The sequence below is a fragment of the Mirounga angustirostris genome, unplaced genomic scaffold, assembly GCF_029215605.1.
Source record: "Mirounga angustirostris isolate CCGP_5_RB_7025 unplaced genomic scaffold, mMirAng1.0.hap1 SCAF_14, whole genome shotgun sequence".
Classification (NCBI taxonomy): Eukaryota; Metazoa; Chordata; class Mammalia; order Carnivora; family Phocidae; genus Mirounga; species Mirounga angustirostris.
This window is the reverse complement of record NW_026991722.1, coordinates 66412505-66436087: the sequence shown is the minus strand read 5'-3', so window position 1 is coordinate 66436087 and position 23583 is coordinate 66412505. Positions and strand designations below refer to the sequence as shown.

General features: G+C 52.7%; 1 protein-coding gene across 2 annotated transcripts in view; it reads left to right on the top strand.

The window, feature by feature from the left end:
- Positions 1-4437: 4437 nt before the first annotated feature.
- The window catches only part of BCR (BCR activator of RhoGEF and GTPase), a 121825-nt gene continuing 102679 nt past the window's right edge, over positions 4438-23583 (top strand). Inside the window, exon 1 of one of the 2 annotated variants that reach the window (XR_010407367.1) lies at positions 4438-6244. Coding sequence is in view for 1 of the 2 variants with exons in the window: in XM_045887236.3 (XP_045743192.1) it covers positions 4933-6244 (1312 nt within the window). In the remaining variant the exon portion in view is untranslated. The remainder of the gene's footprint in view (positions 6245-23583) is intronic. The other variant, XM_045887236.3, reaches the window with a different exon arrangement.

The following is a 23583-nucleotide window of genomic DNA, read 5'->3' as shown; positions in this document are numbered from 1 at the left end:
GATGGCTGAGGGTGCCTGAGGGTGTGTGTGTTTGTGTGTTTGATTTTTTTTTAACACGATAAATGTTTTGTGTGTGTTTGATTTCTAAATAAACTGCAGAGCCACATAACCACATTCCAGAAAATGAAGGAGATTGAGGGGAGACATCACCATTAATCCTATTTCTCTGTCCCACTTTAGTTCTTAGATGAAAAACAACAACAACAACAACAACATCTATTGGGAGTGATGGAAATGTCTGTTATTTGATTGTGGTGATGGTTTCACAGGTGTGTTACAGATGTCAAAACTCATCAAATTGCACACTTCAAATATGTGCAGTTTATTGCACATCAATTATACCTCAATAAAGCTGTAAAAAACTTAAAAAACAAAAAATAGTATCTATTTTTTTTCATTACAAAAGATAGGCCTTTTCATTATGAAGAATTCAGAAAAGGAGAGTGATGAAGAAAATAAGTGTCACTTGCTCCTCAGGGCTTGTGGAGCCCCTGGTGAAGTCCCCTCCACCCGCTGAACCCCTTGGAAAGCTCTGTGGGGCCAGCATCAGCTTCCAGCTTGTGCGGTCAGGCTCTGGGGCCCACCTTAGCTCTGCAGGCCTCATGGTGCCAGACCCGGTGTCCTTCCACCTGAGGACTTGGCTGTCATTCACAGGAGCCCTGCCCTCTCACCCAGTCTGCATCCCTCGGGACTCTTGGATCCCTGTCATTTCTCTGGCCAGTGCCTCTCAGTCTCTCTGCCTCTACTTCCCTCCTAGCCCAGCCCTTAACCCTTCCTCACCCAGTCCCCTGCGGAGCCAGGGAGGATCTCCAGCCCTATGGCCATAAACACTAGCTATTCACTAACAATGCTCCCATTTCTGTCTCTGGTCTTGACGGCTCCTTGGTACCCCAAATCCACTCTCTCTCCACCTGACTCCTCTCTGTGGATTGGCTGTGGGCACCTGAAGCCTCCTCACATGGGCGCCCGTTTCCCCATCACACTCAATGACCCACTGTCCACATCATAGCTGGTCCTTCCTCCCTCGACATCTGATCCATCAATTAGTCCAGAACAAACCTGGAACCCGACCACCTCTCTCTATTGCCTCGCTTCCACCCTAGTCTGGTTCTGGGTCACCAGCGCCCCTCATCTGGACCAGCGGCACAACCCCTGTCCACTTACCCTGCTCCCACCCCCTACCTCCCTCCTGTCCACAGAACAAATCTGAGCAAGTCACCCCCCTGCTTACGGCAGATACTGTGGCTATTTGAATTTAAATTCATTAAAGTTAAAGCAAACTAAAACTTATTTAATGTTAAAAGATTTTCTTTTTAAGTAATCTCTACACCCCACATGGGGCTCAATCTCACAACCCCAAGACCAAGAGTCATATGTTCCACTGACTGAGCCAGCCAGGCGCCCCAAACCAAATTTTAAGTCCAACTAGATTTTTCCAGTTCTTCAGTTGCCGCTGCCACGTTGTGCCCAGGAGTCGCAGGAGGAAGCTAGGGGCTGCTGTTTGTTCAGTGCGGGGTGTAGAACATGTCCTTCATGGCAGAGAGTTCTATCAGACAGTGCAAGCTCAGAACCTTCCAGAGGCTTTTCCTTGCATTTAGAATAAAAGCTAAACTTCTTACAGGCCTCCTTACAATGCCCTGCCTTGCCTCTGATGTCATCTCCTGCCACCCACACAAGCCTCGTCTCCTAACCCAACTGTGCCTGAAACACACCTAGAACTTTGATGTCTCCCTGTCTTTGCCTTTCTGTTCCTCATCCTTAGGAACAGCTCAGAGGTCACCTCTCCTGGCAGGCCTTCCCCAGACCTCTGCCCCCTCCTGGATCCCTGCACAGCACACACAGGCCTGGCTCTGCCTGCCTAATCCTTTCCTCCCCGACTCATGTCCATCTTTCTCTCTGGGTTGTGTGCTCCTCTGGCCACACACACGTCAGATTCTCCTTTCAGCCAGCGCTGGCTGAGCATCTACTATGTGCTGAGCACTGGGGAGGCAGTGGGGAACAAGACAAACAGATCTCCATCCTTGGGAGTTTAGATCTAGCTGGGGACAGACAGCTAATGGGGGATTAAGAGTGTTATGTATCTGGGCCCCATCTTCCCTGGGGGAGGGATGGATGATAAGAAAGCTCTGCAGGAAAAGACCAGAGACCCAAGGCAGGAATGTTTTTAGGAAAGGACCAAAGATGAGAGGAGTCGAGGATGAGAGGAGTGTCCTTGGGGCCAGAAGAAGCTATCTCACAGGGGAGATTGCCACTATCTTCTGGTTTCTGAAATAAGTTTGCTTATGTATACAATGTTTGAGGTGGGGCTAAACTGGAAACCAGAGAAAGGGACACCTCTCTGACAGATGAAGCCTCCCTCCCAAAGTATCCTTTTCTTTCCCAGGTGATTAATGATAATGTCCCAGATGAGCCCATGATTCCCTGCCCTGGAAGTGGAGGTATTCCATCAGCAAGGGAAAAAAAGCAGTATGTGCTTTTGGAATTCTCTCTGGAGACAACCAGACAATGGGATTCTGGAAGCCTGCCTGATCCAACCCACTGGGTGACCTGAGTAGGTCATCTGAGGAAGGCAGCTAATATTGATCGCAAGCCGCTATGTGCCACACCCTGTGGGGTCAGGACTTACACCCATTTTATTTTATTTATTTTTATTTATTCATTTGAGAGAGAGAGAGAGAGAGAGAGAAAGAGAGAGAGAGCATGAGCAGGGGGAGGGGCAGAGGGAGAAGCAGGCTCCCCGCCAAGCCAGGAGCCTGACACGGGGCCCGATCCCAGGACCCCGGGACCATGAACGAGCCGAAGGCAGACGCCCAACCATCTGAGCCACCCAGGTGCCCTTACACCCATTTTAAAGAAAAGGTCGCTGAGGATGTGCGAATTGCTGAGATTCCGGCTTCACCTGTCCAGCCCCAAAGTCAGGGCATCAACTCATTCTGTTTCTTCGCCTGCCAAACAGGCTTTGGGGGGGGGGCGGTGCTTGCCTTTGGAGGGAGTCTGCAACATAAAGGAGCTGGGGCCTCAGGAGGAGAGAGAGCAGGAGGGTGGAGAGGCCTGCAGAGGGCGGCAGTGAACTGTGCCTGGAAGTGTCTAGACTCTGGGGCCTGAGTTTTCCCATGACCCTCCCAGGGCACCTCCCAGAGCACCAACCTTAACAAGCAGTCAAGGGAGGAGCATCACATGCCATTTATCACAATGTGTTTCATGTCTGCCCCAACTGGGTGCTTTACACATGGTGCTTACATTTTACATTACAAGGGTAAAGCTGAGGCTCAGAGAAGGAAGGGAACTGTCCAGGTCACAAAACCTGGAGTGGGGAAGACCTGACCAGAGCCAGGCTGGCCTGGCTGATAGCCCTGGGTTCTGTTCCTTCTAGATTAGATGCTGGAGCATCTGTTCTGGGTGGCACTGGATGCGGGGGGGGGGGGGGGGGGGGCAAGATAACCCCTCCCATCCATGCAGGGACAACAGCCCTTGGAGACAGGTATCCTTGTTCTCATTTCAGTGTCAAAGGAAACTGAGGCACAGAGGCAGAGGTGGTCCAGACTCAGGCCCAGTTCTTTGGTTGACAAATCCTGTTTCCTGTTCACTTACCCCGCTGGCCTGGCCGGTTTGGGTATTTTCATTTGGTGCCCATCAGACTCCCTGAAGTGTGCTCTCTGCTGTGTGTCTATCATCTCTGGGCTTCCCTGGGGTAGGAGAGATGATTTTGTTTCACTGCCGGCCCTGGGCTATCCTGCCTTCCACCCAGTCCTGAGGGTTATGGTGGAGACTGGCCACCCCCTTAGGGGGAGACTAAACACCCAAGCTCTGAGTCACTCAATCCGGGAAAAACTAGGCTGGCCCTCTGAAGCTCAGGAGAGGCCCCGGACAGACGTACAGCTCAGGACCACAGGGAGGGCGATGTGGGTGTTGAGTGACCTGGGGGAGAAATTCCTGCCAATTACCTCTGCGACAATGCCCTGCGGCAGCTGTGGCATTACCCACTCCAAGGCCACAGCTCTGGGGGCCGCTGGCACTCAGGCGCTCCTGGCTTTGGTGGCCCAGCCTGGCCCTCCCCGCCTCCCTGGATGACCCGCCCCTCCCGGCTCGAGCGTGCCGAGGGGCCCGGTGGGTGGCCCCTAGAGCGCTCAGCCCTGACGCTGGAGAGTGGCTGCCGGGCTGCGGAGACGTGAAGATCCAGGTGTTCCTGTTCCAGGAGTGCAGAACTCGCCAGGGCCGTCGGAGGGCCGGGTTCGCCGCCGCCGGGGACTGAGTTTCCCTAAGGCGCGGAGACTGAGAGAGGGCTGCGGCCGGGTGGGGGCGCGGCCTCCCGGCGGCCCCTCCCCCCTCCCCCATTCCCCCCCCCCAACCCGGAGCCCTCTGCACGGCCCCTTTAAGAGGCCCGCCCGGCTCCGTCAGCAGCGCCGCGGCCACCGCCCCCCGGCCCTCCCCTTCCTGCGGCGCCGATTGCGGGCCGGGCGGGAGTGCAGCGAGAGTGGGCCGGGCCGAGCGCATTGCCCGGGAGGCGGCGGCGGCCGGGACGAGGCGCGGCACGGGAGCGAGAGCAGAGGAGCGCGCGGGCGGCGGCCATGGGCTAGCGAGGCCGGGCCGAGCGGAGGGCAGCGCCCGCGCCGCGCGGAGAAGCCCCGCACACAATAGCGGCGCGCGCAGCCCCGCGCCCTTCCCCCGCCCTCGCGCGCGCCCACCCCCCTCGCGCGCGCCCTCCCCCGCGCCCCGCGTCCCGCGCCGCCCGGGGGGAGCCGAGCCCGCCGCCTCACCTGCCGCCGGGAGGGGGCGGGCATTGTTCGGCCGCTATCGCGGCCGCCACCACCACCGCCGCGCGAGGCCATGGGGGCCGCCGGGCGCCCCGGGCCGGGCCTGGAGAGGTCGCCGCTCCGCCGCTGAGGCGGGCCCCGCGCGCAGCCGGGCGGCGCAGGTGAGGCCGGCCGCGCCATGGTGGACCCAGTGGGCTTCGCCGAGGCGTGGAAGGCGCAGTTCCCGGACTCCGAGCCGCCGCGCATGGAGCTGCGCTCGGTGGGCGACATCGAGCAGGAACTGGAGCGCTGCAAGGCCTCCATTCGGCGCCTGGAGCAGGAGGTGAACCAGGAGCGCTTCCGCATGATCTACCTGCAGACGCTGCTGGCCAAGGAGAAGAAGAGCTACGACCGGCAACGCTGGGGCTTCCGACGCGCCGCGCAAACCCCCGACGGCGCCGCCGAGCCCCGCGCGTCCGTGCAGCGCCCGCCGCCCGCGCCCGCCGACGGCGCCGACCCGCCGCCTGCCGAGGAGCCCGAGGCCCGGCCCGACGGAGAGGGCTCCCCGAGCAAGGCCAGGCCCGCGGTCGCCCGCAGGCCAGGGGCCTCCGCGACCGCGGACCGGGAAGACCGGGGCCCCCCCACCAGCGTGGCGGCGCTCAGGTCCAACTTTGAGAGGATCCGCAAGGGCCACGGCCAGCCCGGGGCGGTGGACACCGAGAAGCCCTTCTACGTGAACGTCGAGTTTCACCACGAGCGAGGCCTGGTGAAGGTCAACGACAAAGAGGTGTCGGACCGGATCAGCTCCCTGGGCAGCCAGGCGATGCAGATGGAACGTAAGAAGTCCCAGCACGGCACCGGGCCGGGCCTGGGGGACGCGCCCAGACCCTCTTACCGGGGCCGCTCCTCTGAGAGCAGCTGCGGCCTCGATGGCGACTACGAGGACGCGGAGCTGAACCCCCGCTTCCTGAAGGACAACCTGATCAACGCCAATGGCGGCAGCAGGCCCCCTTGGCCGCCCCTGGAGTACCAGCCCTACCAGAGCATCTACGTCGGGGGCATGATGATGGAAGGGGAAGGCAAGGGCCCGCTCCTGCGCAGCCAGAGCACCTCGGAGCAGGAGAAGCGCCTTACCTGGCCCCGCAGGTCCTACTCGCCTCGGAGCTTTGAGGACAGCGGAGGCGGCTACACCCCGGACTGCAGCTCCAATGAGAACCTCACCTCGAGCGAGGAGGACTTCTCCTCGGGCCAGTCCAGCCGCGTGTCCCCCAGCCCCACCACCTACCGCATGTTTCGGGACAAGAGCCGCTCACCCTCGCAGAACTCACAGCAGTCCTTTGACAGCAGCAGCCCCCCGACGCCCCAGTGCCAGAAGCGGCACCGGCAGGGCCAGGTCATTGTGTCGGAGGCCACCATCGTGGGCGTCCGCAAGACGGGGCAGATCTGGCCCAGCGATGGGGACAGCTTGTCGGGCAGGCTGCCTCAGGATGGCACCTTCCATGGAGATGCAGGTGGGTACCTCCACCACCTTGGGGGGGCACACCTGCACCCTGGCTGGAAACCATTGAAAAGAAACGGGTCGTTGACCAGGGGAGGAACAGGTAGATACTTTTCTGGACTGTCCACATGCTATCGTGGACAGGAAGGATTCCTGCTGATCCTTACACTTGAACAAACGCCATCCCCCACTTCCTGCTGAATGCAGATTCCCAGTGTTTGGACTGGGATTGGGTTGGGACGGGCAGTATGCGGGGATGGTAGGTGGCTGTTCCTTTGGTTCTGGAGTGATGTGCCTCTTGTGAGGCTCTGTGGGTTGAGACCAAGGTGCCCTGGGCAGTAATCTCCTTGCCCTGTGATCCCTCCATCTAGGTAGGCAGTGGGGGTGGTATTAAGAGGGGGCCATCTCTGCCTTCTAGATTGGGTACTTTTAGGGGGGATTGATTTGTGTCTCGGAAATTCACTGCCACCCCAACTGTTTCTGTCCTGGAAGAGTTACAAGACACTAATGGGGAACCCAAGATGTGCTAGCGGCTCCCAAGCCGTAGAAGTGTCAGGTTCGCTTGCTAACCAGCAGCCCGAATGCAAGTCAGAGCAAGTGAAAATAGAAATTAAGAGGAAGTGAGGTGACAGACAGGCAGTTCTGACTCAGTGGGCCACTGAAAATGAACGGGGGTGAAGATTTTATCCAGGGCTGAAGCTGAGCCACCCGTTCTGATTTGCCTGGCTTTGATGGGAGGCATCGCCCATCATTACTCACCCAGAGGCTCCTGTGTGCATCTTAGCTCAGCTCCCTTTTCTGATCCTTCCGTGCACTCTTGCCTCCTTGTCTTCCCAGGGAGGAGTGTACAGTGGTGCTCATTTTGGTCTCCTAATCCATGATCTGACCCTTGGTCCTAAGATTAAAACCTGTGGGGTTGTGTATGTAACTTCTGGGGCGATGGGCTTTGAGATCCAGGCACAGTCTGTAAGACTGGAGTAAGAAGAGGATGGGTGGGTGTGGGGCTCCAGTGGGCTGGGGGTTGGGAGCCTGTGGGGAATCTCTTGTTGGAGTCCTGGTCCCTGTTGGGCTGATCCTGTTTTCAGCTCCATTGATTTTTCTTTTTCTGCTGATGGAGTTGTATGTGTTTCCATCGTCAGAATCCTCTTGAAACAAGTAAGGCTATTTTTGGCTCTTTCAAGTGGCCTTTTTTGTGGTCAGTGCTCTGGCTTGTTTGTTTTAGGTACATCCAGTTGCTGATCTTCCATTTGTAGCTGGGGGTGGCTGTGGCTTGCTGCTCGGACCTGTGGTCTGACCCAGCTGCATCCCTTAGGTCCCTCGCTGTGGGGGTGGAACGCTGCAGTATTTAGAAGCCTGCTTTGCAGGCACATCAGCTCCCCTGGGGGCTGGAGGATTGCCCTGTGGTCACTGGGCACCAGCCTTGTCTGGCCAGCTGTCGACTGAGTGAGCCAGCTTGAACTGGCCCTCAGCGCCGGGATGCGGGAGAACATTGTTAATAAAGAAAATGAGAGGTTTTCATGGAGACCTGCGATCTGAAATGGTATTCTCTTGCTGATGGTAGAATTCTGAGTTTCCAGAAAGTGGGGGCCGGTCGGACCGAATGTGTTTCCGTAGGTCGCCCTTCGGTTCCTCTTCCCCTTCTCATCAATGGCTCCGTCCAGCCTCTCATACAGCTGCTGCAGGCCTGGGACCCTGGCTCTGTGTGTAACCCAGGGCAGGTTCTCAGGAAATGGCCGAGGGGTTCATTTTTACGACTTGGACCCCACTCTTAGGATTTTCTGGATCTTTCTCTGAATGCCCTCAAGGTTCTCTCTCCTGTTAGGTTTTAAAACTGGTTTTCAGCTCTGGGAGCCTTCAGCTCTGTACTCAGCACTCTTCTGAGCATTGTGGCTGGAGGGAAAGGAGGGAGCCTTTGCTGGCAAAGCCATCTGTCTCTTTCTGGACTGTTTCCTGATGTTCTTTAGAGGGCCGTGGGGCCTGCTGGCCAGGGCTGCGCCCTACAGGGAGACAGTGAGGAAAATCCCGGTGTGGGAGGGATTGGAAGCACCCTAATTTTTCACAGCAGCAGCAACAGACATGGAAGCCCAGCTCTCATGGCTTCGGAAGCCCTTTGGATGAGTGCGCTCTCGTATTTTTTGAGTTGCGGGCCCTGGTGTTAGAGGGAAGAAGCTGAAATGACCCCTCTGTGCCAGGTCTGGTGACAGTGTCTTCCCTCGCAGGCTCTTCCGTCTTCACGGGGTGGGTCTGCCCAACCATAGGTAAGGACGAAACCAGGAAGGAGCAGAGCTGGGATTCCTGGGGTTCCGGGTCCCTGTGGGAATGCAGATCTGTTCCTTCCCGAATATGGCCACCTTAGGGTATTCTTTGAATTGCCCCGCACTGCACCTGAAAATCCTGGGTTGGTCCAGGGGTCCCTTCCCCTCCACACACTCAGGGTCCATCAGCTGTGAGCCCTGCTGTGTGTGAGCCCTTCCCTTTCTACCTTGCGGGCTACATGGGAGGAGAGTAGAGTCCTTGCCGTCTGCAAGCTTACATGTTCACGGAAGACAGGAACACACACAGCATTTATGTGTTCAGAGGGAGTGAGACCAGGGAAGCTTCCGGAGGCGGCAGCGCTAGAGAGAGGCCTCGCCTGTCAGCACATGTCTAGTGGCAGAGGGCAGGGGAAGCTGGCTGCCCTGAGAGCAGTAGGAGCAAAGGCTTGGGGGGTACCCATGTCAGCCCCCTGTGACTCTGAACTGCTTTTTTTTTTTTTTTTTTTTAACTGCAATAAAATATATGTAACAAAATTTACCATCTTAACCTATTTGAGCCATTCTTAAGTGTCCAGTTCGGTGCCATTAAGCATATTCACATTGCTGTGCACCCATCACCACCATCCATCTCCAGAACTCTTTTCCTCTTCTTCAGCTGAAACTGTCTCCACCAAACGACAGCTCCCCATTTCCTCTCCTTGAGCTCCTGACAACCACCACTGTGCTTTCTGTTTCTATGATTGACTACTCTTAGTACCGCATATAAAGAGTCATACAGGATCTGTCCCTCTGTGTCTGGCTTAGTTCACTTAGCATCATCTCCTCAAGGTTTATCCACATGGTAGCACAGGCTGTGTATGTTTTGAAGGCAGGGATCCCTGGTTCATTTCCAGGTCTCCTAGGGAGCCTGGCTCAGCTGTATAGCTAGCATGTACTGGAAGATCCCTTCCTCCTTTTCACAGCTATGGGCTTGGGTTGGGGAGTTGAGAGGCTGGGAAGGTGTGCCAGTCATTGGGAAGCATCTTACCTGCTGTACCTGTCTCTAATTCCATCCCTGTCCTTGAACTTCCCTTTCCAAGAGCTTGGGTGAGCCCTTTCAGGGGAGACACCAGACAGACCAAGATCCTTTACTCTTGTAGGTCTGAGGAATTCTTTTTTTTTTTTTTTTTAACTGATCTCTGCACCCAGCATGGGACTCAAACTTACAGCCCTGAAATCAAGAGTCGCATGCTCCACCGACTGAGCCAGCCAGGTGCCCCACAGGTCTGAGGAATTCCTGATCTGAATGCTCAGTCCCAGGTGTCCCTCCGCCCCTTTCCAAATACCAGTCATGAGACCTGACCCCAGATCTTGTGTTTCTTTGTGGGCTCTCATACAAGTTGCTGCCCTGTGTTTTCATATCTCTATTAAGCAGTTTTATTTGCTCTTTGGATTCTGGCAATGAGTTGTCACCAGAATGATCAGTGCTTTGTTTTTCCCTTGGGTGATTGAATGGACCAGCCACCAGTTAGATTGAGTAATTCTGGGCCAGGAAAAGGTCACTCGGGCCTTGCATTGACTTGATCATCATCTCTTTAAATCAGACCCTGTGGTCACCTTTGAACTGAGTACAGCCTCCTCTCCGTGAACAGAGGCAGGGTGGACAGAACCAAGCAGGTGGAGTCTGAGACCATTAAATCAACAGGGTGGAAACGGAGTCTAGTTTACATTTTACAAGGGTTTTCTGACTCCAGAATGGATGGTTTCCTTGTTCTGGGAACAGAATGAAATATTCTGGAACCTTTCACTAAGGAAGGAGCTAGCTGGGAGTGCTGTTGATTTGTGTGGGTCCAGGGCAATGTGCCTTCCCTGTTCCTCCCTTTTACCTCATTTGTTGCTTCTGGCTTCAGTAGCCCCCTCCCCTCCTCGGCTGGGAGGCCTGTGGCCCTCACTAGGACAAAGCATCCAGGTGAGCCATATGCTCGGTCCAGCTGGGAGATGACATGGCTATGCTTGAGGCCCAGGTTGCAGCTCACTGCTGTGGTTCGAGGGGCTTCCTCACTCACAGTGAATGGATGGGCATTTTCAAGTGCACTCAGGTTGTCAAACAATAGGCCTGAGTTCGACTGCGGCTGCCTTTTTTTTTTTTTAAGATCAATTTATTTATTTCGGAGAGAGAGCGCAGGTGCACGAGTGGGGGGAGGGGCAGAGGGAGAGAGAGAATCTCAAGCAGACTCCCCGCTGAGCGCGGAGCCCGACACAGGGCTACAGGGCTCGATCCCATGACCCTGAGATCATGACCCGAGCCAAAACCAAGAGTCGGATGCTTAACTGACTGAGCCACACAGGCGCCTCCACGGCTGCCTTTTATTTATTTATTTATTTATTTTTTTTAAGGATTTTATTTATTTATTCATGAGAGACAGAGAGAGAGAAGCAGAGAGAGAAGCAGAGGGAGAAGCAGGCTCCCAAGGAGCAGGGAGCCTGATGTGGGACTCGATCCCAGGACCCTGGGATCATGACCTGAGCCGAAGGCAGACGCCTAACCATCTGAGCCACCCAGGTGCCCTCCACGGCTGCCTTTTAGATCAAGGTTCAGGAGGTGGTGGTAGTGGGTTTAATTAATTATGAATCCCACTAGGGTCCCTCACCCTGACTACAATACAGTCATGTAGGGTTTTGTTTTGGGTTTTTTGTTTTGTTTTGTTTTTTTGCTTTGAAAGCAATAGAATAAGTTAAAATGTTACTTATGTAACATAATAGGTTTGTGGGGTTTTTTTGTTGCGGTACAACATACATAACCAGATGTGTCGTTTGAACCATTGTTAAGTTTATAATTCAGTGTCATTAAGTACATTCACGTTGCTACGCAACCATCACCACCGTCCATGTTCAGAACTTTTTCATCTTGCAAAACTGAAGCTCTGTCCGCCACTCAGCACTAACTCACTAACTCATCTTCCCTCCACCTCAGCCCCTGGCAACCACCATCTCCTCTCTGCCCCTGCGCGTCGGCTTATCTCATGTCATTGTAGGCACGTAATAGCCGTCTTTCTGTGTTTCGTTTATTTCACTCAAGTAGGGTTTTGAAGTTGCCGGGAGCAGTATTCTCATCCTTAATTCCCATTTCTGGTTCTTAATAGGTATGTTTAGGAAAACACCTGTTAGTCATGGTGATTTCCTTGGCTTTCACACCCACGTTTTGAAGTGGCCCGGGGTATTAGTTTGCTAGGGCTGCTATGACAAAACACACACTGGGGGTGGCTTAAATAACAGGAATTTATTTTCTCTGTATTTCTAGAGGCAAGTCGTCCAAGATCAGGGTGCTGGCAGGGTTGGTCTCCTTGGAGGCCTCTCTCCTTGACTTGACTTGCAGATGCCTCCCTGCTTGTGTCCCCCCCCCCCGCCTCATTCCATGGTCATCCCTCTGTGCCCCTGCACGCCTAGTGACCCTCTGTCCACGGTGTCTTCAATAAGGACACAGGCATATTGAGTTAGGGCCTACCCTAACGACCCCATTTTAACTTAATCACCTCTTTAAAGACCCCCATCTCCAAATACAGTCAACATTTTGAGGTACTGGCGGTCAGGGCTTCAGCATATGAATTTGGGGGGATACAGTTCAGCCCACAACACTCGGTGAGTCCCTCATTGGGCAGTAGAGGAAAGGCCGCAGTGGCAGAGAAAGATGGTGCTTGTGCTGGCCTCACCAGCCATGTTTTAGGAAGAATTTGAGTGATGCGTTGTTTGGTGCTACAGCAGCCTTGTGGAGCCAAGAAGACACAGCCTGGCGTCAGGAGCGCGGTATCCTCCCGCTTCATGGGTTACCACACCTCGCTCCTTGCTGAAGAAGTTAGTGGTTGGACCCCGTCATTGCTAGGATGCTTTTCTTCGGTTGTTTGATTTTTTTTTTCTTTAAAATTCTAGGTTAGGAACACAATGCTTCCCATCTTTCTTCTTTACCTACCTTTCTGTTAGCAAGGTAACCACCTCTCCCCATTCAGTCACTCAAAAGTGTTTATTGAGTATCTACTGCGTGCCAGGCATCGTCTTCATGGAAATTCTCTCTTGCCTTTTTTCATGGATTTGTGGAGAGGCTAATCTCCAAGGGCCTTGTCTTTAAAAACTAACACACACGTACCAAAAAAAAAAAAAAATAGTAATTTTTTTTAAATTAAAGAAAAAGTAAAATAAACATGAACACACAAAAATAAAACCTTTGTGATGTCCTGGCATCTTCCCTAAGTGTATATATCTTCCTTTCACCGTATGTTTGCTGTGATTTCCTGTTAATCCTATGTCTGGCTGGCTTCCTTCTCCTTCCTTAAGACAAGATCCTACTTACCTCAGTGTCCTAGGATGGGCCTCACTCTAGGCTCTTAACCACGTTTGAGGAGTGTGTCCTGAGCGCATGTGGATCTGTCTGTGTCTTGGGTGTTGTGGATGTTTGTGGGTCAGAGACAGAGTGAGACGCCATTTCTGGGGTCTCTGTTTGCTCAGACCCTTCCCTGTTCTTTTTAATCCTGCTTCCCCCCATCACATAAGCGACATCGGATTTTCAGGGGCCCAGTGATATAGGTGCCCCAGGAAGGAAACTTGTTCGCTTTGGAAATTATCTGGAGATTATTTTTTCCTTCTTTGCTGAGCCTTGGTCTTCCCCTGCTCAACCTTAGAGAGCTCCCTGAGTCCTCAGACGGGAGCCTGCTAATTAGCTGTCTTGGCTTCTAGCACTTGCTACGGCGACCTTGCAAAATGACTGTGGACAGGGATGGCGTCTGGTGCCCAAGGGAGACACGACTGGCGGGTTCTAAGATGCGCCTGCTGAGGTCTGGTGAAGGAAGATTGTGAGACCCCACTTGTGTAGTAACTACAGCTTTGGTGGAAGCTGTTTCACGTGCCCTCGAAACATTCTTGTGACGTGGCTAGAGCAAGATTATTAACTTAATTATATGCCATCAGCTGACTGGGTCTGAGGGGGTGTGAGACAAACACACCTGCCCAGGGTCAGGCAGTCGGTGGAGGGGCTGGTGCTGGCCTCTCTCCTCAGACCATAGAGTGATGCCAATCACAGGAGTGTGGGCACAGAGTGACCTCCTCCCCCTCCCCTAGTAAGTGGAGGGGATGTTCAGCAAACACGTTTCAGACAGGAATGGTGCTGAATGTCAGGAGACAGGCTTCCCAGTAGGTCATTTTCAGTCTGCTGGGGAGACAGCCTCATAAACCTAAGGTAAGCATCATCTGGTCCCAGCCTTTGGACAGGTCCATGAAGGTATCAGCCACCCAAGAATGTTGTTTCTTTTTTTTTTTTTTTTTTAAGATTTTATTTATTTATTTGACAGAGAGAGACAGCGAGAGAGGGAACACAAGCAGGGGGAGTGAGAGAGGGAGAAGCAGGCTTCCCGCCGAGCAGGCAGCCCGATGTGGGACTTGATCCCAGGACCCTGAGATCATGACCTGAGCCGAAGGCAGACACTTAACCGACTGAGCCACCCAGGCGCCCCAAGAATGTTGTTTCTTTCCTTTATTTTGCATAGCTCTCAGAAAATTTCCTCACTCTCCCTATGTCCTCCTGGGGCACTTTGCTAAAGATTCCTCCAGCAAATTATGTGGCAAGGGGACCAAGAGGACAAATACATTGGAGGACACTGCTCATCTGTCTGCCTCTTCCACCCAATGGTCGAGAGCTGAGGGTGGGGGTTGGTGGATGCTGACCATGCTCTGCTGTGAGCGGGTCCCAGGAGGTACAGAGGGACAAGGCCTGGCTGGGAGGATGTGACAGGGATGGCTGGCCACATGCACAGAGGGTCAGTACGTGGCCCAGGGAGCATTAGGAAGGAACTGGCTTTGGCTGGCCAGGAGACTCAAGGGGACACTGGAAGGAGAGGGAGAAAGACTTGCTGCTCCAGCCACCGCCAAGCCAGGAATGGAGCAGCCCGAGGGGATCCTTCACTCAAGTGCCTCTGTTGGTTTAAGAAGAGCCTTTGAAGATTCACTTCATTTTAAAGGGCTGACATGTTCCTTTTAACATATGCTGCTGGGGTCAGTTGGAATGCCAGTAGAGCAGGAAGGGCATATATGCACGTATCCTTGCAAGTGACAAGGTGGATATTCTAGAAGCAACCTAGAGGCAACATATGTCACCCTAGTTCGGGGAAAGAATGCAGACCGTAAAGGTAGATCTGGGGTGTGGTCCTGCACAGGGCGTTGATTCTGCGGGCTGAAGACCATGACCCCCTCCTTGGGAGGCTTTGAGGGAACTGGAGTGCACAGAGTGGGTGGTCCCTAGGGGCCTGGCCCCCTGTCTGGTCTCATGGAGTCGCCCCCTCAGGCATCTAATGCCGGTTGATTACACGCCACTTAGCAAGAGATTTTAAAGGAGAAATGCATAATTCAAGAGGAGTAGGCCATTTTACCCACTTGGCTCAGCAAAAGTCCCCAGTATGAGCTCCAGGGGGACCCAGGGGTCTGCCGTGGCCATGGCCCCCCTCTGTTACCTCTCATAGTGTGTTCTCTGAGGTTGAGTGGAGTTATTGCATCTTAAATGTGCAGCATATATTTTTCTGCCTCATGGCCCCAAATGTGAAGTTCCATTAGCCCAGAGAACTTGGGGCTACACACCGATGTTGCTGAGCCCTCCATCCTGGGCCACATCGCGCCGCCCATGGTGGATAGAATGAGGTCCTCTTGCAGTGTTTCCGATTGCAAGACCTTGTGGTTTTGGGGGGCCTCAAAGCTAGAGGCTGGAGGTAGAGACCTCTCGATTTTTCTCATAAAGCCCCCTCCCCCTCAAGTTTGTGGAGGGAAGGCTCGGAACCACTTTGTTCTCACTTTTAGTGATTGTAAGCCCTCAAGAGAGGAAATAAAAACCACAGACTTTCTTATTTTAATAGGAAAAAACAGAGGAAGATGGGAAGCTCTGAAAATTACTAATGCTTTGGCATATACGGGCCATGTCTGCAGATTGCCTAAGGCCTTACAGACCAGAGGGCGTTGCCTTGTGTACAGTTGGGGAGGATACTGGAGAGCTGGGCAGCGCCATATCAGGGGCGCCCCTGAGGGGAGGTGGGGGGGTGAGGAGCCAGCCCCCATTGTGAGTGGTGGGGCATGGGGAAGAGCTGAGTGATGTTTCCCCAGAGCGTCAGGGGAATCGGGGTGGCCCACGATGACCACTGCCATCTGCTGTTCCCCAGCCACACCTCACCCCCTCCCTGAGAGGCTGGGGCAGCTGGACCTGCAGCACGACTGGGGCACACGCTCTTTTTGAGAGTTCCAGAAAGTCTTTTGATTGGAGACTTAGGGGCAAATGCAGTTTCCATCCCATCTGGTGCCTGGGATGATGGGCAGGGGATTGTTTGGTTTCCCTCACTTAATACCCTGTAAATGAGGAGCTATATTCCTGCCTGGTGGTGGTGGTTTTTAAATGACTGAGGTAGAGGGACGCCTGGGTGGCTCAGTTGGTTAAGCATCCAACTCCTGATTTTGGCTCAGGTCATGGTCTCAGGGTCATGAGATCAAGCCCTGCATGGGGCTCTGCACTCAGCATGGAGTCTGCTTGGGATTCTCTCCCTCTGCCCCTCCCCACACTCATGTGTGCTCACATACTCTCTCTCTCAAATAAATCTTTTTTAAAAAATGGCTGAGGTAGACTTCACACCACAGAATTCACTTATTTAAAGTGTACGGTTTAGTGTTTTTTTAGTATGTTCACAGAGTTATGGAAGCATCACCACTGTCTAATTTTAGAAAAATTTTTCATCACCTCAAAAGGAAATTGCTCCCTTTAGCCACCATGACCCCCTCTCTCCTACAGCCCCTGGCATCCACCACTCTACTTTCTGTAGATTTGCCTTTTTTTTTTCTTTTAAGATTTTATTTATTTATTTTTAGAGAGAGAGGGAAAGAGAGCGCATATAGGGGAAGGAGAGAGAGAATCTCAAGCAGACTCCCTGCTGAGTACAGAGCCGGACTCGGGGCTCAATCTCATGACCCTGAGATCATGACCTGAGGTGATCCACGAGTCAGACGCTTAACCAACTGAGTCACCCAGACGTCCCTAGATTTGCCTTTTCTGGACAGTTCACATGAATGGAATTGTATAACATGGCCTTTTGTATCTGGCTTCTTTCACTTAGAATAAGGTATCAGGGTTCATCCCTGTTGTAGCATGCATCAACACTTCATTCCTTTTGGTAGCTGAATAATGTTCCAGAGGGTGTTGGGCCACACGGGTGGCTGGGCCCTGGGTACCGCCTGGGCATACTTTGCTGGCTTATGGGGGTCCCGATCAGACCATGAGGCCTGAGAGGCCTGTGTGTGGAGGTTCTGGAGGGACCGGTTGAGCCTCCTTTTCCTTGGGGGAGGACCCCAGGGGAATGGGATGCTGGGAGTTTGCTAGCCTCACCAGGACTTGATCCAGCCTCCAGCCTGAGGCTCTACCTCACGGGTCTGTCTATCAGGAACTTGCTTGTTCAGAGGCAGCCTTTTCCATCCACACACCTTGAGGGCTGTGTTCTTCCCCAAGGTGCCCTCCCCCCGCTTTTATTATGAAATATTAGAACATACAGTGTATCATTTAAACCATTAAGTGTCCAGTTCATTGGCATTGAGCATTCACACTATTGTGCAACCATCACCACCATCCATCTCCAGAACTTTTTCATCGTCCCAGACCGAAACTGTCCCCACTAAACAACTTCCCATCCCCCCCAGCCCCTGGCACCCACCATTCTACTTTCTGCTCTAGGAACATCATATATGTGGACTCATAGAGCACTTGTCTTTTTGTGTCTGGCTTGTTAAATTTACTTAGCACGATGTTTTCAGTTTCTTCCTTAAGCATTTCGGTGCCGGGCCTGGGTGATGGCTGGACAGACAGCAAGCCCCCCAGAGGCTGAGCTCACCGAGGCCTCTGCTCAAGAGAGATGAGCAGCCGGTGCTTTGGGCAGCATGCTGCATTTGCAGAGTTCTGCATTTTTCTCTCATAGGGGCCCCCCTGGATGAGCAGCAGGGACCCCCAAAGCTGAGTCATCCAAGGTTTTAGGTGAAAGACTCAAGGCCATCCACTTGTTTGGACTTCTTCCATACTTGAATAGATAGGGTGATCTTAGTCTCGGGACCCTCCCTAGTGTCACAGAACGGCTGTGATGTGAGGCAGGGGATGCACAGGCTGGACCAGTGATGCAGGTGTGCACCTCTCCTGTCCTCTCCAAGGTGAAGGGGTCGCCGGGGTGGGCTCGGCCATCCTCCGGTTGGCTGGAAGTCCCAGTGGCCTGACTTGTGAATTATCTTAGGTGGATGCTCAGCACAGCATATTCACTCTGTGGGGGTGCGTGCAAGCCGGTGTGTGCAAAAACAGTATTTATTTTTGCCTAAATCTCAGACCTTAGACCAGAAAATGTTCGTTCATGAATGTTGATTTCTGAAAGCTTTCCACTTTCCTGTAGGAACGTGCGTGAACGTGTCTGCATTTATATTTGCAGGCATGGGATTATTACCGGAAATGTATTTTATGGGTGCTTTTTTTTTTCTTACAGCTGCTTTCTTAATTTAGAAAACATTGCCATTTACAAACCCCCATGAAGGAAGAAAGACAGGACACTAAGCCCCCCTGCTATTCAGCGACTTTCAGCAGCACCAGGATCCGGCTGGGCCTGTCTCACTTTCTCTTCCTCATATTCAGTGTTGTTGTTGTTGTTTAATTGTGGAAAAAAATGATACATAATATAAAATGTACCATCTTGACCACTACGTACAGAGTTCAGTAGTGGTAAGTATTCAGTTTTTTAAGAGGCAAAGGTGATGGGAAAACACTGTTCTTTTTTTTTTTTTTTTAAGATTTTTATTTATTTGAGAGAGAGAGAGCATAAGCAGGAGAAGTAGCAGAGGTGGGGGGAGAAGCAGGCTCCCCACTGAGCAGGGAGCCCAGTGTGGGACTCGATCCCAGGACCCCGGGATCGACTCAGGACCCCTGAGCCAAAGGCAGACGCTTAACTGACTGAGCCACCCAGGCGCCCCGGAAAACGCTGTTCTTCAGGAAGCTTTGTTCCTCTCCCTATCCTAGGAAATGATTGGTTCAGACTCAGCCCTTAGCTGGGGTGCGAGGAGCCTGCGGACCAGGGTGGGAGCGGGGACGAGCAGGCACTTGAAATACTGTGATGTGAGAAAGGTCTCAGGGTTCTGTGGAGAGAGTGGTGCTGTGGAGCACGTGGGCGGGGAGGCCTCCTGTCCTTTGTCCCGTGTCCTTGGGGAAGAGGGCTGGGGGGACTGTTCTAGGTGGAGAGTAGAGTGGCAAGAACCCAGAAGCTGGAAGGTAGTCACAGTGCTAGGAAATAGCAGAGCCTGTTTGGTTGGAGAATTAGTGTAAAATGTGGGCCACAGGGGAGGTAAGGGTGGATACAGGAGGGTTGAGGTCATGCTGGGCAGGACCGGGAAGCTAGGCTGAGGCCGTCGTGCTTTCCCGAAGGGTGATGGGGCAGATGGAAGGTTGTTGAGAGGGGAAGGATGCCTTTGGAGCTCTGCCCCAGGAAAGGCATTTGGCAGGAGTGTACAAGATGGTCTGGTGGGAGTGGGGGCCCCTGGAGTTGTTGGCTTGGGAGTGAGTGGGTCTGGGGGGAGGATGGAGAGGACAAGAGCGAGCAGACAGTGGGAGGGGGTGACAGAAGAGAAAGGTGGCCAGCCCGGTGGAGTCTGGGGGTTGGGAGGGCTGTGCTGGAGGCCTCAGGGTCGGGGGTGGGGGCAGCAGTCTGCAGCCTTTAGGAGGAAGGCCAGGCAAGGCAAGACCAGGAAGGCTGGATCAGGCTGGGCTTTGCATATTTGGGGGCCTCACAGGAGAGAGAGGAGTCTGAGATGAGAGGGAAGTGTGGTGGGGGAGTTTATGTTGCAGAAAGGCAAAGGGGTCAGGGGTTTAGGATCAGAGTTTTTGAGAGCTCCCCGAGTGTGTACCACGGGTTTGCTTGGTCCCAGGGTCCAAGTAGGAGCTCCAAGGAAGTGATCAAGTGTGTGTGGGGTCAGTGGGGAGGTTAGTGGTCCCAGCAGAGGAGTGATCGAGTTACTGCTGAACAGTGACCAGGAGTGACGTGGCTTTCAGGCATCCGGGCCTCGTGTGCATGTGGCGGTGCTTCAAAGAGCCAGGTGCATTGGCCTGGCTCACCGGGGGATCCAGGAGGGTAGGGGGCTGCGTGAGGGTGAGAAGACCTGGAGGGGAGAGAGATCAAGGTGGCTGTGAGGCAGAAAGCTGGTTTGGGAGAGCCGGGTTTGGGGCCCTTTAGCAGGTCTGAGAGGGGACAGGGAGGTCCGCTGTGTGGCTGGCACAGAGGGGAATGGAACAGTGGCCACGTGGGTCGTGTCCCTGTGGCTGGTGGCCGAGTGTGGTTGGAGAGGAATGCAGCGATGAGCCCTGTGCTAATGGAGTGTCAGATGCGGAGCATGTGGCTTAGGGGCCCCAGTGAGTCATGGTAATGGTCTAGGATCTGAGGCCCACATGTGCATGAGTGCCCAGTAGGGAAGCCCTTGTGGAACAGTGTCTTGTCATGGAGCAGTCAGATGGGTCCACCCTCGCCCCCCAAAGCAGCTGGTGAGCCACTGTTAGAATTTGGCCCTTAGAAATCTGGGTTGTGATTATTAACATAAGTCTGGTTTCCTCTCCTGTGGTGTTTCTTCAGTGGCCAGATGGTATGAGTTGCTGCAGCAGATTCTTCTCCTTGGAAGAGTAGGCAAGGCTCCAGAAGGACTGTTTGAGGTGTGTGTAGGGGGGTGCTCTAGAAAGGGATGTGCGTCTCCAGAAGAGTAGACCTGTGTGACTCTAGAAAAGAATGCCCACAGCTCCAGAAAGGGGTGTGTGAGGACGCATCAGAGACTTGGTCCCAAACATTCCTTTGTCATCCTCCGGCTTCTCCAGCCCCATGAGCCCTGTGGTTGCTTATTTATCCCTGCTTAGTTTGCAGTCTCAGGTTCCAGAAACTCTGGCAAGGAAGTCCGGGAAGGTTAATGGGCTGAGGCCCGGCCTGCTGGCTCTCTGGGGGAGGCACTTTGTTCCAACCACTCAGGAAATGTCTGCTGTGTTGGACTGGGCAGCTGGGCCCCCAGGAAGCCAGCAAGGGGCCTACTTCCTAATACTGCAGGTGCAGAATTGGCATGGTTGTTGGCTACTGGGGAGCAACAAGCAGGGGTGTGGCCCGGGAGTGTGGGAGGGTACATCTGAGAGAACAGAACGTGAATGTTTCCTTCTCATTTCTTTTTCCTTTCTCCCTGGCTCCCTCAAGTATGTGAATTAATGGGAGCCGTGCCTAAGGAGAGGAGGGTCACTTTGTGTTTACTGAATTCTGAGTTGGGCATGACTAGACAGGAGCATAAATACGACCTTGGACATCAAAGGCCAAGGCAGGACCTGCAGGCATCGCAGCGTGTGCTGAGATACTGAGACACCCCAGCCGGCCTGACTTTCAGGCTCCAGGATACACAGACCAGGCAGGAGCAGAGGTCCGGATCCACGTACTGTCCTTGGCTGTTGCCCTTTCAGAGCTGTTTTATTTTGAAGGTTCAGAGGGATTTTTGAAAGGCTGGGCTGGCCTGTGGTTTGCTTGGAAAAGGTCTGGGGGTTGTCATTTGCCTGGGACCTTTCAGGGGTCAGCAGGCTAGCACATGATGTTTAGGAGTCCAGGTTTTGCCTGGTATTCGTGGAAGCATACAGACCTTGGAATACCATAGTGGTACTCTGCTCGGTGCGGCCAAGCCTGAAGGCTGTCAGCAGAGTGGTTACGGGAAATGGGGATGTTTGGCCTGGCAGAGAATGAAAGAAATAGGTCTCCACCCTAGCTGCCCACATAGACTGCCTCTGCTATAGTTAAAACAGTCACACACACACATCTCCACGGCGGGTCACTCCCGGAGGTGGTTCTTAGTTTTGTTTTGAAAACTCACAGTGTCTATGGGTCAGCAGTCAGGGCATGGCTTAGCTGCGTCCTCTGCTCAGGGTCTCCCCAGGTTGCAATCAAAGTGTTGCCCAGGGCCCGGGCTCCTGTCCTTCCCATCTGGGGGCTCCGTGTCTCCTCCATTCTTAGGTTGTTGGCAAAAATCCAGGTCCTGGTGGTTGTGGGACTGAGGTCCCATTTTCTTGCTGGCTGTCTATTCTCAGCTCCCAGAGGCCACCCCCATTCATAAGCACTTCACACATGGCTGTTTGATTTCTTCCTCTAAACCGGCTTGGGTTTCTGGAAAAGCTCTGTGGGTCATTCCCTCTGCAGCCAGGGTTGAGAACCATCCTCCTCTGGGAATCTATGAGTGCTAGCTCTATGTTTTAAATGGTTGACAGGTGGAAGAGGCCATGGATTGCTTTTAGGTCATAGATGGAAGGCTGACCTGTTCAGGGAAACAGGTTTCTGCTCAGTGTTAATGGAGATTTTCTTTTCTTCCTGACTTTATTATAAAATCATATCTATAATTTTATGTAGCTGAAATCCTGCTGCATTACTTGGGTGTCTTCCCATTGTCGGGTAAGGAGAGCCTATTCTTGTTTTACTAAATATTCTGTAAACATTTTGAAGGACCATATTGTTACTTTGTGATAGAGTTACAGTTAAATGATTTAATTTTGATTAATTTTGTTGGACATTTAAAGTATTTACTGAGGGGAGCCTGGGTGGCTCAGTCAGTTAAGTGTCTGACTCTTAGTTTTGGCTCGGGTCATAGTCTCAGGGTTGGGAGATTGAGCCTGGTTTCGTGGGTGTGGAGCCTGCTTAAGATTCTCTCCCTCTGCCCTCCCCCACCCCCCAGCTTTCACACACTCTCTCTCAACAAAGCAAAATAAAAAAGTATTATTTACTGAATGTACCTGGTAACTACAATATTTCAGTGAGCATCTTCAAAAAAATTTTAAGTACTCTATACCCAGTGTGGGGCTTAAACCCACGACCCTGAAATCAAGAGCTCTATGTTGCACTGACTGAGCCAGCCAGGTGCCCCAGTGAGCATCTTTTTTTTTTTTTTTAAGAACGTTTTTATTGAGACATAGTTCACATACCTTACAATTCACCCATTTAAAGTGTACTTTTTGGGGTGCCTGGCTGGCTCAGTCAGAAGAGCATGTGACTCTTTATCTTGAGGTCATGAGTTCAAGCCCCACAGCGGGGGGAGAGATTACTTAAATAAAGAAATATCTTAAAAAAAAATAAAGTGTACAGTTCAATGGTTTTTGGCATATTGCATTAGTTTTTTAAAATTGCAGTAAAATATACATAACATAAAATTTACCATTTTAAGCATTTCTTAGCGCCCAGGTCAGTGGCATTAAGTACATTCAAATTATTGTGCAGCCCCCAGCACCATCCATCTCCAGAACTCTTTTCATCCTGCGAACCTGAAACTCTGTCCCATGAAGCAGTAACCCCCCAGCCTTTCTTCCCCCAGCGCCCAGCAGCCCCCATTCCACTTCCCATCTCTATGAATCTGACTCTTCTAGGGACCTCCTGTAAGTGGACTCATACAGTATCACTGCTTATTTCTTTGAGCATAAAGCCTCCTCCATGTTGTAGCATGTGGTAGAATTTCCTTCTTTTCTAAGGCTGAATAATGTCCCAATGTTTGTATATACCGCATTTTAACTATACAGTTCGGTGACATTCATTACAGTCAGTGAGCATTTTCTTATGTGGGTTACCATTTGCATTTTTGCCTCTTTCCTTGAGGGTGGGCCTCTGTCAGGGGATTTACCAAGTCAGAGGTGTGGATGGTTTGAAGACCCTTGAAGTCTTCTACCCAGTTACCTTCCAGAAATGTTCCAGTTTACCCTTGGTTTTATAGGGTAAACTTTGCTCTCTTTGGACCTCTTTCTTGCCCCGTTCCTTTTGCAGGACTTTACTGAAGTGGTTCCATCAGGAGATAGAAAGGTCAGGCTTCCCCTGAGGCAAGGGGACAGGAACGGAAGGGGGGGCAGGGGGAGGCTTGGCAGAGGAGACTTGCCTCCCCAAAATCCGAAATTGTGATCTGGGGTTTTTGTCTAGAGAAGCAGGATCTGAGGTTAAGGTTTGCTTTAGGAGGCATCTGTCCTAAACTGGGTCCCATCATAACTCCCAGTTCCTTGATGTTCCCCAGAAATAACAGGTCCCATGGGCTCTGAATCAGG